Genomic DNA, 16,430 nt, shown 5'->3' on the forward strand with positions numbered 1-16,430 from the left:
TTGTAAGTATAGTCTATTTTAAAATAGCATAGAGGAATCTTAAATACCTAGGAATTAAACTAACTAAATATGTGGAAGACCTCTATAGTGAAAACTATAAATCATTAAAAAAGGAGATAGAAGAAGACCTTGAAAAATGGAGAACCTTACCATGTCCCTGGATTGGCAGGATCAGCATCATCAAAATGACCATATTACCAAAAGCAATATACAGATTCAACAGAATCCCATTCAAAATCCCAGCAACATTCATTTCAGAAATAGAAAAGATGATACAGAAGTTCATCTGGAATCACAGAAGACCACAAATAGCTAAAGCTATCCTAAAAAATAGAAATCAGGCTGGAGGAATCACAATTCCAGACCTCAAGACATACTACAGAGCAGTGGTTATCAAAACAGTCTGGTACTGGTACAGAAACAGAGAAGATCAGTGGAACAGAACAGAAACACCAGAAGGGAGCCCACACATGTATAGTCAACTAATCTTTGACAAGGAAACTGAAAACAACCCAGGCAAAAATCCTGGTCTATTCAACAAACGCTGTTGGGACAACTGGGTAGCAGCATGCAGAATGAAGAAACAATATCCACACCTGTCACCTTATATGAAAAGTAGCTCTAAATGGATCAAGGACCTAAATTTACATTCAGAAGCCATCAAACTATTAAAGGAAAACATAGGAAGCACACTCCAAGATATAGAAACCAGGAAAAACTTTTTAGAAAAGACTCCAAAAGCACAGGTAGTCAAATCCAAAATGAACAAATGGGACTACATCAAACTAAAAAGCCTCTGTACAGCAAAGGAAACAATTAACAAAGTGAAGAAGCAACCAACAGAATGGGAGAAAATGTCTGCACACTACACTAGTGATAGGGGACTAATATCCAGGATTTACAAAGAGCTTCAGAAACCCAGGGACAGCGAAAAAAAACAACCCTGTAATGAAATGGGCAAAGGAAATGAACAGACATTTTTCAAGAGAACAGATTCAAATGACTAACAGACATGGAAAGATACTCAGGCTCCCTAGTCATCAGAGAGATACCAATGAAAGCCACGTTGAGTACCACCTAATTCCAGTTGAGACTGGCCTACATGCAGAACTCAACTAACAACACCTGCTGGTGTGCATGTGGGGAGAAAGGCACCCTCCTTCACTGCTGGTGGGAGTGTAGGCTAATATAATCACTGTGCAAATCAGTATGGAGAGTGCTTGGACAATTGCTAATAAACCTTCCATATGACCCAGCTATCCCGCTCCTAGGAATATACCCAAAAGGAGTGAAATTTATATGTGAGAAGGGGATCTGTAATCCTATATTTGCAGTAGCATAATCTACAATAGCAAAGACATGGAGACAATCCAGATGTGCGTCCAAAGAAGAGTGGTTAAGGAAACTGTGGTACATCTACTCCATGGAATATTATTCAGCTATTAAGAAGAATGAAATCATTCTATTTACAACCAGGTTCTCCCAACTAGAGACCATTATGCTCAGTGAAATGAGTCAATCACAAAAGATTGTTCTCTCTTATATAAGGGAATCAACATGGAAAGTGTAACTTCAATAATCCAATCCATACTGTTTTTTGTTTGTTTGCTTGCTTTTTTGGCTGTATCCTATGTGTTTTAATGTTTTTTTTTTTTTAATTTCAGTTTCGTTTATTCCAAAGACTTTCTTTTCTCTTGTTGAATTCATCACGGACTCATACCATTATACAATAGCATCATTTTTCCCAAGAGACTTTTGTATTTCTTTTTTATCACCCATGTTTTGGTTACTCAGCAGTGCCTTTTTTTAAGGTGCTGTAATTTGTTGTTGATGTTGTTGTTGTTGTGGCTGTTCTAACTCATACTGGTTGTTGACCTTGTTTCATGGCTTCCCGCTTATGGAAATGTATAGTGATTGCGTACTGGGGTCTATTATATACAATCATAGGGGTATAATGGAACATGCATCCCTGCTTCCAGACGAAAGATGGATTCCCAATGAAACTGTTGGGCATGTGTAGACAATGGGATGCTGGACTGCCTGATATTGTCTGTACCAGCAATGTTGGGATACACTTAAATAAGAGACTGATAGAATTATGATTCCTTATGAAGAACTACACTGTTGTAACAAAATGGGGAAAATATGATTAGGGGTGGGAGTTTTGGGAGGCTCCCAGCCTATATGAAATTATACCACATAATTCAAAATAAAAATGTATTTTAAAAAAGCTGCCTATGAAGCTGGCACCCTATATGAAAACATTGGTTCAAGTCCTGCTGCTCTGTCCTAAATCCAGCTTCCTGATGACACAGCTCAGGAAGAAGCAGAACATGGTGCAAGTACTTGGGACCCTGCTACCCATGTGGGCTACCCAGAAGCAGCTCCTGAATCCTGACTTTGGCGTGGCACAGATTCAGCCATTGTGGCCATTTGGGGAGTGAACCAGAAGAGGGAATCTGTGTGTGTGTGTGTGTCCCTCTACCTTTCCAGTAAATAGTAAATAAAGAAGGGAATTCAGGAGAGGCAGGCAGAATACACAACTAACACCTTGTTCTTAAGGAATGTACTAATTCTGAATTTTTAAAATTTTTATTTTTTTATTGTATTTTGACAATCTTTACATAGCTAATTAGGGTAAAAAAAAGGTTCAGGGGCTACAGGAAAGTGGGTAAGACTATTATTTTTTCCATATTGTTTCCTTCATGTTTAAAAGGGGGTATTAAGGGAGAAGGTCCACCCAATTTCCCACCCTCCCCAGGTCCCGCATGTAGGGTATGCTCTGAGGGTCTTGCTCAAGTGGTTTTGATATTTCAACAGTTATGAATCACTGCCAGTCTTGCCACTCCAAGCACTATGAGGTCTTTGAAGAATCCACTGATTGATATAGTCCATCATAGACTCTCTGTTTGCCCTGTATTTCACTGCCAACATATAGCTGAGATGGTTGGTTGACCTGTTGTGTCTTCTCTCTTTCCTTGGTTAGGGTTCTGAGTCCAGCATTTTAATTGGGGAGATCTCCAAAGAAACTTTGTCTGAGGTGTTCTCAAACCAGATTCTTGTATGTGCTAGCAAGTACAGGGCCCAGCACAGTCCATCGCACCGATCAGCTGGTGGTTGCAATTGCTGGGTTGGTTCTGTTTTCACTCTCGACTTCCACTGGAACCAATGGGTGTTGCAGTCCAGCCTGGTTCTTCCCAGCATATACTCGGCCCTCACCTAAACCAGTGGGAGCTGCAGCCTAGTTGGAGCGACCCGCAATAACCCCCACCAGGCCCACCCCCTACCCTGGTTTGCCAGTATGTGTAGCAGTAGTCCAGTCTGTCCCACACCCCATTCCACCCCAGCCGCAGTCCTAGTTTTATGCCCTCCCGTGGAAGTGGTAACCCAAGAGGGAGGAGCCCACTATTTCCCTCCCAGGCCTCTCCCACTCCCAGATTATGCACTCTCCAGATAGTTCTGTGGTTTGACTTGACAGAACTAGCTTCCAGTGCCAGCTTCTGCCAAATGATGCTGTGGCTAAGCCCAAATAACCCTCACCCACTCTAATTTTGTTTGCACCAGTAGGAATAATCAGCCCAGCCTGCCTTTTCCCTGATCTAGTCCACATGAGGCATACAGGTGTTATAGCCCTGCCTAGTCTGGTCTGCCCCCATCCCAGCCCATGCTCTCCAGTGGGAGTAGCTGTCCAGCAAAGGAACCACTCCTTATTCCCCGCTGGTTCTGCCCCCTCCCTTCATGTTCTCACGTTTGCTGGTTGGGCGCTGAGGTCACATCTGATACAGGCAAACTCACCTTGGCATTCTGTATTGTGCACTAGTCTTGTTGTGACCGAACCTGGCTCGACCCACACTGTTTTGGTGCCTGGATTTGCCAGTGGATGATGTGGACAGATTCAGCCTGGTCTTCCCCCGACCCCTGCCAGTTGTATGCCAGTGGGAAACTTTCCATGGCCTGTTCTTGGCTGTTTCCTATCATATTTCTTGCGCTTACCTGCCTGGCCTGTGTCCTGCCAGAGGAGTTGCCCAGGCTCTCCATCAGAACCTCTCCCATGGGGTGCCAGGTTTCACGCTTACCAGCGGGTCCATGAACCAGCACTACTCAGTTCGCCTGCTATCCTAGGAGGAACAGTGGCTTTTCCTGACTGGCCTTCAACCCAAACTGGTCCTTGCTGTTGGATGTTTCAGCCCAGCCATGGTTTGTCCATACCCACATATGGCTCACACATGGCTCAGTAGGGGTTTGAGACCCTGCCTAGTCCATCTCACATCTACCCTGGTCCTCCAGGACAGCAGAGGGTGTTGGGGTCTGGCCTGGCTCGTTGCATCCAATCGCAGTCCACACTTGTGCCAAGGGAGACTACAACTGTTTCCAGATCAGAACACAGCCCCCCATTCCAGGCCACATGCCCCTTGGTGGGAACCTCAACCCAGCTAGGGTTGTCCCCTTAGCTCCCCAGCTGGGCCTGTTTCCAGCCATAGATCACTCGCATGCCAGTGGTTGCTCTGACTCAGCTTGGCTCAGCCCCTCACCTTTCCCAACCTCTGCCTTAGACACTGTGGCTTAGCGTCCCTGGCTCACGCAGACCAGTAGGTGCAAGAGCCTAGCTCGGCATGACCTGTGCTCCCTCCTGGTCTCTAGTTTTGTTTGTGGGCTAAGGTTTGCTCAGTCCTGCCTGATCTACCCTGTTCCATTACCAATTGATGCATTAGCCATCTGTTGGAGCTACTTTGCCCAGCTTGTCCGACCCCCAGGTCTGGACCACATGTTCACCAGCGGGAGCTATGACTTGCCAAGGGAGTTTCCCAAGTTCCTCCACTTAATCCACTCCTAGACCCAGTTCTCATACATGCCATTGTCTTTAGGCCAGTACCCGGCGCAGTCTGGCCTTCCATTTGGCCTTGTATGAGCTGGTGAATGTTCCAGCCCGGCCCACCCCTAATTCTGAAATTAAGACTTGGTTGTATGGAACAACATACAGATGATGACAACACAGATGCCAAGGAACATCATGGAACACCTTGGACAGGGGTTGTCTGGGAAGGTTTGATAGGAGAGATGGACTTCAAGGAGTGATGGCATCTGCCTTAGTGTGGAGAAGTGGCTGGAATCTGTGCTAGGAAGAGCTCAGAGGTGGGCCTTAAGTCTCCGTTTGATGTGGCAGTGTGGGGATGGAGTGCTGTGATGAGAGAAGGAGTGTGAAATCAGCTGGTGACATCTGGTTGTCCTCCACCATACCCATTCTCCATATTTCCTACAGTAACAAACTGGACACATGGCCAGCCTTCCTTGCAGTGAGATGTGACAGCGTTCGCAGATTCCAGTTGATGTGATAGTGGCAATTATGATGTAGGAAATTCCCAGGCTGTGCCTTGAAAGGAAATAGATTTTCTCCCCCATTGCTTCTCTTTCATTTTCTTCCAAGTCAGAATGAGGATTTGGTATGATGACATCTTGGCTTGTGTGGACAGGGCCAACACCTTAGGGTGACCATTAACTTGAGTGAAGTCTCAAGCCCCAGTATTTGTCAAACACCTTTTATCCAGGACCAGCTTTGTGGAGAGACAGTGTGGGGAGGGGTCCCCCTCAGAGGCGAGTGGTTCACATTTAGGCATCTATAGCTCTGAATTGGAGATTTCAGCCTGTGTTCCATTTGGAGAAGGATTGGTTCCCACAGGTGCAACCCAACCTAGAAGGCGCTGTTGGATTCTGGAAGCATCTTGTAGAAGGGCTTCGAAAAAGGGCTCCGGGCAGTGGAAAGAGCGTAAAAACACAAAGTTTTGGCCAACCGTGGTCTGAGGGACTCAGCGACTTACTGCAGCTCTTGAAAGTTGCTGGGAGAGCTTGCAGTTGCTGTGGGGGGAGGTATTAAGAAACACTCATATTTCTGGAATGGAGGTTTTAATTGAATGCAAGAAAGATCCCATATAACATGGAACAGATCACCTTGGAAATAAAATGCATATTTGCAGATGAGGAAAAAAAAGGAAAATGATTGAGCCTTAGAAGTAAACTAATTAGGGGTCCGCTGGGATGGCTCAGTGGCTAAATGCTTGCCTTGCATGTTTTGGGATCCTTTGTGGACCTTGGTTTGTGTTCCTGCTGCTCCACTTCTTATGCAGCTCCCTGCCTGTGGCCTAGGAAAGTGGAAGAGAACGGCCCAAAGCCTTGGGATCCTGCACCTGTGTGGGAAACCCAGAAGAAGCTCCTGGCTCCTGGCTTTGGATTGACTCAGCTCTGGCCATTGTGGCCACTTGGGGAGTGAACCAGCAGATGGATCTTTCTATTTTTCATTCTCTCTGTAAATCTTTCTAATAAAAGTAAAATAAACCTGTAAAAAATTTTATTTCTCATACTTCTGGAGGAGAGTATTTTCTAGGTCGGTTTCCAGCTGTCTTCAGATGTCTTTTGAGGGCCTGCTTCCTGGCTCTTAAGTCCTTCCCTTACGTAAGGATACTCAGCAGGCATCCTACTTAGTGGAATGGGATGAGAGAGTTTCACAAGTTGCTCTTAGAAGGATTCTGATCTATCCCTGAGAACACCCTTCTCTCATTCTGTTTTCTCCCTTTGCCGTCACCGAAAGAAGGTGAAGGATGCTGTGGTGTGTATGTCTGATTTGCAGGAATGTGACAGTCATTGGTTGACTTGCATGCCGTAGTGCCGGCAGCCTCCCTCCCTCTCTCTGACTGCATTCTGGTTATTCTGGTCCTTTGTTTTCTTCTCAGGCTTTATCAGTCATGATTCTTGCCTCAAGGCCTTGGCATGTTCTCTTTCTTCTTAAATACCTGTTCTTTCAAAGGCCTCTTTTCTCTCCAATTTCACTTCAAGAAATATTTTATCGAAGAAGTCTTCCTTAGTCACATCATCTTATCTCTGTTTTCCCCCAACAGTACGTTTTATTTTTCTTAATGGAAGTTTTCTTGGATTTGATATTATACTTCTCTTTATTTCTGTCTTCCTCGGTAGACCTGAAGTGCCGGAGGTGCGAGTTTGTGTTTTTCCCTACTGTGACTTTGGTGCTTAGAGGAATATCTGATTCATAATAGGATTTTAGAAAGCAAACAAGTAAGTAGAACAGGTCTAAGAAATTAAGTTGAATCAGTTCTGACCCTGGAATACTCCCCGAATGTTGATTTAATCTCCTTACCCCTCAGCATTTCTCTCTTTGAAAAGGAGAGAGAAGAGAGTGGGATTGGAGCGAGGGTGGGAGAGGGAACAAAGAGAAATACTTACCATCTGTTGCCCAGATGCCTGCCACAATCAGGTTAGCCAGGTTAGGTTCATCTGAAGCTAGGGACCTGGGATCCATGTAGATCTCCCCAGGTGGGTGGGCCGGATGCCCAGGGTGTTTGGCCCATCGTGTCCTGTCTCCCAGACACATTAACAGGAAGCTGAGTCAGAGGGATGCACCAGCCAGGATTGGACACTCTAGTTCCTGGATATGGGTGTTTTAAGCACTGGGTTTATTTGCTATGCCTCAATTTAATAATTTTTCAATTTCTTTTTTATTTGTTGTATTGTCTCAATGTAGGTAAACTTTAGTTTTACTATAAGTATCAAAATAATAATAACAATTTATAAAATTTTGGAAAAGAATGCTTCTAGTTTTTGGAAAAAGGGGTTTATACTTATATTGCTTTTATGTTATCTCCTAAAAATGGGTCTATAATGTTACCTGTGTAGTTGTGATTTGCCAAATACACCTTGAGCAAGAGGTTGTGTTTTGATGTCCCTCCTTATTCCTGGTGGGTGCCCCTTCCCCTCCCCACCCCTCCTTTTTTTTTTTTACTTTGAATTCCTGAAAGGGTCTTGAATGTTTCAGGTCTTGAATGTTTCAGGCAATTAAGGACATCTGATTTGTGCAGGGAAAGTCACAGAAATTACAGCTTTTAATTCCCACAAACCGCTTCCAGGTCTTACATTCTGTTGTTGATTACATTTTGGGGGCATTAAAAGACTTAAAGCTTACCTAAAGTTCCAAATGCTGTTTTGGGTAGAAACGGACTCCTTAGGGATGGTGTGTGCTGCTCTGTACCTAACGTTTTTTCTGTCACATTCTGCTATGTTTTCTTATAGAACAAAACCAGACTTGGGGATGAGTGCCCCAGGTTTTACTGGACACAGTATACTTACCTTTGGAATCATAGAAAATGCAGGAATGGCAGTTGGTGTTGTGATGTGGGGGCTATAGCTGCTCCTGGTAACACTGGCATCTCATGGAGGTGCTGTTTGATGCCCCAGCTGTTGTACTTCTAGTGTGGCTCCCTGTTAACGCCTGGGAGAAGCAGCAGAAGATGGCCCAAGTGCCTTGGTGCCTGCCACCCTGGCTTCCGGCTTAGACTTGGCCACTTGGGGAGTGAACCAGTGACGGAAGACCTTTCTGTCTCTCTCTATGTCTCCCTCTGTAATCCTTCAAATTATTATTTTTAAACTCTTTCACATTAATCTTTAGAAACCAATATAAGAATCTGAAATTGTCCAAAAAGGCTGAAGAATTTATTTGCATACGTATGTGTGTAAGCTTTGCAGGAATATGAAGATAATTTCTTGCCTGGCTTTAGGAATGTTTGTAAGTCATTTTGACATAGTGAAGTTACATATCTTTGTGCCTTGACGTTTTGTCTTGTTTTTCCTCACTGTTCTGCAGAATCATAGAGCAATCCAGCAATGTTGAGATAGCATCTTTTCCAATCTACAAAGTGTTGTTCTGTGCACGTGGACACGATGGGACAGCGGAGAGTGGCTGCTTTGCGTTTACAGAGAGCTCCCATGGCTCAGAAGAATTTCAGATACATGTTTTCTCTTGTGAAATCAAAGAGGCTGTAAGTATAATAGAGGAGAGCAACTAAAGTAGGGTAATCTTTCTAAACTCTACTCTCACCATCATATAAGTACATTTAATAATTGGGAGTATATTTCTAAAGAAAAAGTTAGTATTTGCACTGGTAAGACCTGAATCTGGAGAAGTATGTCCAATGTTTCTGTTGACTAAACTGATATTGGAAACAGGGCTGTTTAACACCTTAGCAGGTGTAATAGCAAAATACCACTTCATGAACCACCCCCCCTTGCTTTGCCATAGTGCCAGTTGCTTTTGTTCAGAAAGGATAAACATTTTGTGCCTTTCTCTCTCTCTCTCTCTTAAGTATATTGGTCTGTGTGAGTGCAGAAAGTGTCTGTAACAGTATCTGTTTCTCTGATGGTTACATTTGCTTTCGTTTAGATATCACATTAAGATTATCTCATACATTTTTTTTCTCTGTTATGTGCATTGCATAGAACAAATGCAGCCATGGGACACGTAAAGGCCTGTGGATTACTGGTCTGACACAGCCATGGCAATTGAGATGGCGCTCAAAATTCAGGGAGTCTATAGCAGTCTGACTTTTAAGTTGATAATTTTGTATGGCCTGTGAGTTACATTGTAAATTTCCAAATGGCTCTTGGCAGGAGGAAAGTTCCTCTCCTGGAGAGAGGCTGTATTTGCTTGGGAGATTTGGCTCAGTTAGAGACACACACACAGAGCGGGGTTACTTATTAGTGGTGGCAATAATTAATTCGTGGTTTATTGATTTCGTTGGATGCATAGTTTAGAATCAAATGACCTTTAATGCTTAGGGAGACCTGTTTTTTTGATATCTTTTGAATTCTGTCAAACATAAAAAGTTTTAGTGCCTTTAACCATTCCAAGGGCATTAATAAATCCATGTGGACAGGGAGTCTCAAGTGTGGTTGCTTCTGCAATACAAATTGCCAGCAATTTGCTGAAAGCAGCAGTTCTTCACAGTGAGACATGAATAGTTCAGTGTGTCCACACGTGTTTTGACACGTTGTTTCTGTCCATTAAATGGGAATTCCTAGGAATGTAGATTGCTCTGAGCTTAATTCTGAGTATTACAAATGTGTCTCAATTCTAATAAGCTTGTGATCAGTTTGTTTTGCCCTAAATTGGACTGTACACACCATAATTTGGATAATAACTATAGAAATTTTCTTCTAACATTATGCCTTTCGTAAGAAGTTCAAATTTTGTATTTTGTTAAGACAGACTATAATCTGTTTCACCCCATTATTTATGTAACTTTGTGTTTACTGACCTAAGTAGGGCGAGTGGACAGGCACAGGAGCTCGGTCAGTGTGCCTGGCATGTGACGGCTGGTGATGGAAGTAGGCTGAGATAGCGCATACCTGTCTGAATGAGGGAACTTGTGTCTGGTCCTCACAAACTCCGCTTCAGAGGTGGGGAAGCAGATGGTAGAGTCCTGGCGTTCCGTGTTGGCACCTGTCATCTAACCCCCTGTGTGGTTTCTGGATCACTGGAGCAAAAGAACGAGGAGATGAGCTGAAGCGCCGGAGACCTGCTGCTTGGGGAGATGGGAGCACGATGCAGGAGAGCGAGAGGGACCTGCTGCTCGGGGAGATGGGAGCACGATGCAGGAGGAGAGTGAGAGGGACCTGCCGCCAGCCTTTTCCCCGACTGTGACGGTATGCAGCTTTGGGTTTGTGGCAGTGTCCTCTTGTGTATAAGATGTTTATTATTTTGAGAACTTCAGTAATAGATTAACAATAGGAAATACTATAGTAAAGTCTTGACCCAGTCTATTTAGATATAGTGTAAACCACCTTGCATATATGTTTAGGGAGGGTATTGGTACAAAGCAGGTTGGGAGAAAGTGGTTTCAATGTATTACTGCCTTTTTTAGAGTTTATTTTTGGAAGTGGTACTTTGTGGGGCATTGGTGGTACGATATATTCTTAGAAGGCAGGCATTTTGCTCAGCAGTTAACACACACGCTGCTTAAGGCACATACTATTGCTTGAATTTGATTTTCAGCCCTGGCTTCCTATTGCACTTTCCTGCTAACGTGTGCCCTGGCAGGATGGTGTTGGCGCCCGTGGTACAGCTCCTGTCGTGCCACGTGGGAGCCCGCCCAGTCAGCTCAGCCGGCCCTGGCTGCTGTGTGTGGCCAAGGGAGGAACGAGTGGGCTGAGAGCATTCTTGTTCTTCCCCTCCAAAAAAAAAAAAAAAAAACAAAACATGTTGTTGTTTGAAGGAGAAACACCTAGCGATCATTGAGCCTTGTTCTAAGGCTTCATTTCTAAGTGAAGAATAAGCCAGTATGCATAGCGTGCATATGCCAGGCACTGTGCTAGGCATTCGTTTGATGCTCAGAGTGTCCATAGTGACATACAATATTTGTTTATACTTGGTGTTATATTTTTCTGTTTGCCTGGAGAAGTCCTGTTTTCATACCTGTTTTCCAGGTTTATTGTTTGTCCATTTTGGTTTTGAGATTGTAACTCTGCATTGAGTTATACATGTGCGCTTGCCCTTCATTTGTCTGGAGGCTAGCAGAAGGGAAGGTAGACTGAGGTTTTTTTTCATTTTCATTTTTTTTTTTTAGTAATTACATTGCATTATGTGACACTGTTTCATAGGCCCTGGGATTCCCCCAACCCCTCCCCGTACCCTTCCCCCATGGTGGATTCCTCCACCTTGGTGCGGTATTACAGTTCAAATTAGACTGAGTTTTATATTGAAATTTGGGATGCTGAAAAGCCATTTGGATTTCAGTAACAACTTTCCTGTTGCTTAAATGCCATATGCACCAAGTGTTAATTTCATATGTTTTGCCATTATGTTCAGGACGTGGTTTATCAGCTACTTAGCTTGTATTCCAGCTACCTTTGTGCTTTACCTGAGCCTACTACAGAATATCTTACTTGGTTTTATTAATCAGAATCATTGTGGTCAGATTTACTGCTCATTTAGTTGGTTACCTGCTCTGTGGTAAAGGGATAAATTCAGTTTTAGAATTTGGTCTCTCATTACGAACACAAGTAATTGACGTAGATAGCTCAGGAACCAGGTGACAGGCGTTCTTGACATTGTTAAGTATTTATGTGTTGCGATATCAGTGACTTATCTGTTTCCCCTTGTATGTTTTGTTTTGCAGGGTCCTTGGATAATACCCAAGTTCTTCAGCTGAGAGTGAGAAGGCAGCACCTTGAGAGGAGCAGGCTGGCAGTGAGCCTGGCAGTTGGCCTGGCTCTTTACGCCAGCTGTCGCTGTGACGCTCACCTCCCTGCGACACACCTGGAGCAGTGCACGGGACAGTAGAGAAGGGCAGCCCCGTGAGGAGGGGGCTCTCCGGGACAGCTGTGGCGCAGAGTTGTAGGGGTTCCCACAGAAGGGTTGGGACATGTTTGGTTTGTGTCCTGGGTTGTCTGCAGGCCTCTTGCTGGAATGCATGTCAGTAAGCAACAGCCGAAGAATCGGACAGTCCAGCCAGGAGTGTGCTGATGGGCATGGACCTAGAACGGGAGGCCGATGTGTTGGTCTTCTGTGAGATTATCAGGGAGCATTGTGAAATTTGAATGTAAGAGTTCAAAAAGATACTTTGAAGCACTCTAAGATTTTATCTGTCTTAGCGAGTATAACCGTTTTTGTAAAGGTGGGTTTTGACGGCATTGTTTGCTTATACTTACCAGTAGTAATAGTCCGGTGGAGATGCCGTTTTGTCGTCTGGAGTTATGGGCACGCACAGATACTCCACGACTGATATCAGGACTGTCAGTGAGGAGATCTTCATATACTGCTTTCTTGTTTGGGAAGAAATCACTTCTGAACAATTAATTATTGACGTGGTATTTTAGCTAAATGCCTCATTTTGAAAGCAGAAGTATCTTGGTAGTTTTCCTTAAAGTTATTGTAAATTTTTAAAAGTTTCTAGACAGATGTTTAAATAAGAACTTTTATTATGTAATAACCTTGTTTGAAGTTTTAACATGTAATGTCCTTTTAAAAACTTGGAAAATACTGAAATAAAGAAGAAAATAAAAAGTATTATAATTGTTCCTATGTCTCCATTCCACATAGGCACATGTCCCTACCCTTACTTCAACAGCAGCAATAACAATAGCAGATCGAACCAGTTGCACAGGTTTTTGATTGTATGATTAGTACTCCCTGTAGGTATTATTATCTGGAGAAAAATCGTGCCATGTTATTTGTCAGTAAATCTTTGCTTTATACAGAGTAAGTGCCCATCATAGATTACTGGTCTGTGTATTTACTTTAATAATGTGACATGTTATTAACATGGTTATGATGGTGCATATTTTTAACTTTTCTTTGATGTAATTGGTGGCCCAGTTTATTGTAGCATCGACAAGCATCGATTATCGTTGTTTCTGAAATGTACCGTTCTTGGGTTACCATTTCTTTTTATTATAAGATTCCAGAATTCACATATGAAAACCTTTTTGTGTGCGAATAGCAACTTGTAAGCCATGAGCAGTATTCAGTGAAGTTTGGTTGCTGTTGATGACGTTAATATGCTGTTTCCAGAGGAGATAAAGGTGGAATTTGAATTCTCCCAACATTCATTACCACTGTAGCTCTGCTGCATAATCTTAGTGCTGCAAAGAGAAATCCCTGAAGCCTTGCTGTGTACTATAGAATTTTCAAGGTTGTGACTTGTTTTGTTGTGTCTTTCTGATATGACAGGCAAGCAATTATCTGTGAAATAAAGAGCATGTGTTAGAAGAGATGGGAAAGGGGAAAAAGAAAACAGACCATTGGGGTTTGGTACTAATTCATACGAAATTATCTCCTGGTGTTTATTTTTACGCATAATGCATTGTTAATACACTGAAATTGATGTATAGAAAGTAGAAAATAGACTTCACATTATATTTAAGGGTAGGAAGTGAAGAGTACCCAGGAAATAAAAGTTGTTCAGTTTCCATGATTATGCGTCACCCTGTAAGTATAATCTGCCATTGCATAGTTCTAGCATTTTCTTTGATTCTGCTCTCCCCCATCACATGAATGAAAGCGTTAAGTCTAATAAGTAAGTCTAAGTTAGGAACAGTTAGGAACAGTAACTTAGGCTAAACATTTCTGCATTTGGCTCACCTACTGATTCCCTCTCGCTCATCCTGAACACATTCAGCGGTGCGTGATGGAGTGTAAGCTCCTGTGTCTGTAGCACCTTGGATACACAGAATGTACTCAAGAAGTAGATTTTTTCTAATCATTGTCTGCATTGTGTAAGATTTGAGGCTCAGTGTTCTTACTGCTACCAGTGCATTATTGTCTTTGTTGTGTATTTATATTTATGTAAAATTATAATGGGATAAAGTGACAAAATATTTTAAACATTTTATGAACATTGTGATGCAATATGACATTCTTGCAGAAGTTGCAGTTTTGGGCTGGCGCATAGCACTGCTGCACAGCTGTTAGGTGTGTTAATTAATTGTCAGTCGTTGGTTATAGATGTAAGTGGCTATTGGAAGGATGAAGGCCACAACAACTTTGAGTTAAGTCTTGGTTTTATATATACTTATTCTGTGGCTTACTAGCTAGTTCTCTGAAACAGAGCGGTGTTTATGAGTGTGTGTTGGGAAGACTTAGAAGGCAGATCATTTTAAAAATTATCTTAGGCTCTACTCATTGCAACATTTCATAGTGTTTGGAGGCCTAGAGACATCTGAAAAAAAAATAGAGTCTCTTTTGTGAGCTTTCTGTTACGTCATCATCCTTTATTACCAGGTTTAAATATCATAGTTGGAAGATGCAAAGCAAAACATGTGTAAGTGGCTTATTTAAGGGAAGAGTTCTTAATGAAGCTGCTGTCTCGTCATGAACACTCTTGGGCATATTTCTGTACTCCAGATAGGCACATGTACATACAGTCAATAAACTTCAGTCTTTCCTTCCTTTCTTGCTCTGAGAGGAGATCATTGGCAGCAGAAAACTAGTCAAAATGGTATTAGGAGACAGTTTACTTAACTAAGAATTCTTGTCCTCATCCAGTCAGTTAATGGCTATGTGGTTTTTGGAAATTTTTGGAGCTGTACTTTACCAAAATTTATTGCAAATACCATTAAATCTAGTTTATATTGTTACTTATGAAGGATTCAATGAATTAACATGTAAAACAGAGTTTGAAATCTGAAATGCTGCATGCAAGAGTGTATCACAAACTTTGGTTAAATGGAATTAAGATATGTTTACTTTGGGGCAAAGTTCTTTTTTAAATTCAGGCATAGTTTTTCACAAATATACACTTTTCCATGAACTATTTGGAGACTTTCAATGCAAGGACTCTTTGCAAAGAATTTGTTTCTTGTAGTGTGGAGATTTTCTCTGGCTCTGACGAGGTCAGCTTCTGGAGACCCTTTGGTGTGCTTGTAGAACGGAACAGAGCATGAATCAGTTTATGGTATCAGTTCATCATCTCCAAGTGCTCTTCCTCCTCTTAAGCTTTTGTGAGATGATGTCACAATATTAATTTCTTAAACTTAAGACATTCTGTAAATTAATTTACATTTTGAGGACAGTTTGGTAGTATTTGCCTTGTTTGGCTTAATTCACTCTGTTTTTGGGTAATAGCAATTTAGAGTTTGAATGATCTACATTTAACATTCATAGTTTTGTACCCATCCCTCTCTAAAGCATAGTGATCGAATTTTGACAGAAAATATATATTAACAATAAATGTATGTGTAGCCTGTATGTATTTTGTCTGTTGAAGAAAATCATGGTCATGGAGAGTTTAGAATTAGGAGAATTCTAAAGAATTAGGAGAGAAGGGTTTCGGAGTGCAGTCAGATCCTTTGCCTGATGATAGTTCTGTTTTTCTTTTAGGTAAGCAGAATTTTATATAGTTTCTGCACAGCATTCAAACGTTCTTCCAGACAAGTGTCGGATGTTAAAGACTCGATTATGCCAACACCCGACAGTGACGTGTTCACGTTCAGTGTCTCCTTGGAGGTAAAAGAAGACGATGGAAAAGGGAACTTTAGGTGAGGTTCTTGGGAAAGAAGAAAATGTTACATTGTCCTGACATTTAAAATTGGCTAATAGGAAGTTTTTCGAAACTACACAGTGTTGGCATAAAACTTTAAACTGATTTAGCTATTCGTTCGGTGAATACATATGTTTTACTGTTATTTAACTTAATGATTTAAAAATATTCATATGTAATACGAAACTTAGTAAATTGAAAAGAGTACACTTTTTTGTCTCACAGAACTCTTGAAGTTATTTTTGTGTGTTTCTGTCTTATGACGTTTTTCCGTTAGAATGTGCTTTTCCTGGCTTGTGTTAGCACACGATGTGCAGTGATGAGCGTCTGCATTTTCCCTGTTGTCTGATTAGCTTAATTGTGCCTTTCGTCCTTGCGGTAGTTACTTGGGAGATATTTTACCTGTAGTTTACAGAGGAGTTGGGCCTCAGGTTGAATATGTTGTCCAAGATATTTTTCTTTTCTAGATTAGACATTCTATGTTTTTGAAGTTTGTGTTAATTAGTTAATTTGTAGGAACAATCAGTCTGATTTAGTCTAGAACTGACTGCTGTCTTACTCTGTATTTTTTTGTCTACCTTTAATTTTATTTACTTGTGTATGTCATAGTCA

The 16,430-nt window shown here is 42.0% G+C and overlaps 1 protein-coding gene across 4 annotated transcripts in view; it reads left to right on the top strand.

The window, feature by feature from the left end:
- Window positions 1–16,430, top strand: part of RABGAP1L (RAB GTPase activating protein 1 like) — a 592,969-nt gene that overhangs the window by 63,015 nt on the left and 513,524 nt on the right. For 3 of the 4 annotated variants that reach the window (XM_040984290.1, XM_040984291.1, XM_040984292.1), the window contains exons 5-6: window positions 8,648–8,822; window positions 15,659–15,816. In XM_040984290.1, the coding sequence (XP_040840224.1) occupies window positions 8,648–8,822; window positions 15,659–15,816 (333 nt within the window). Of the gene's footprint in view, window positions 1–8,647; window positions 8,823–10,466; window positions 10,486–11,957; window positions 15,817–16,430 lie in introns of those variants that run through there. The other variant, XM_040984293.1, reaches the window with a different exon arrangement.

The sequence above is a fragment of the Ochotona curzoniae genome, unplaced genomic scaffold, assembly GCF_017591425.1.
Source record: "Ochotona curzoniae isolate NIBS_2020 unplaced genomic scaffold, NIBS_Ocur_1.0 contig_4105, whole genome shotgun sequence".
Lineage (NCBI taxonomy): Eukaryota > Metazoa > Chordata > Mammalia > Lagomorpha > Ochotonidae > Ochotona > Ochotona curzoniae.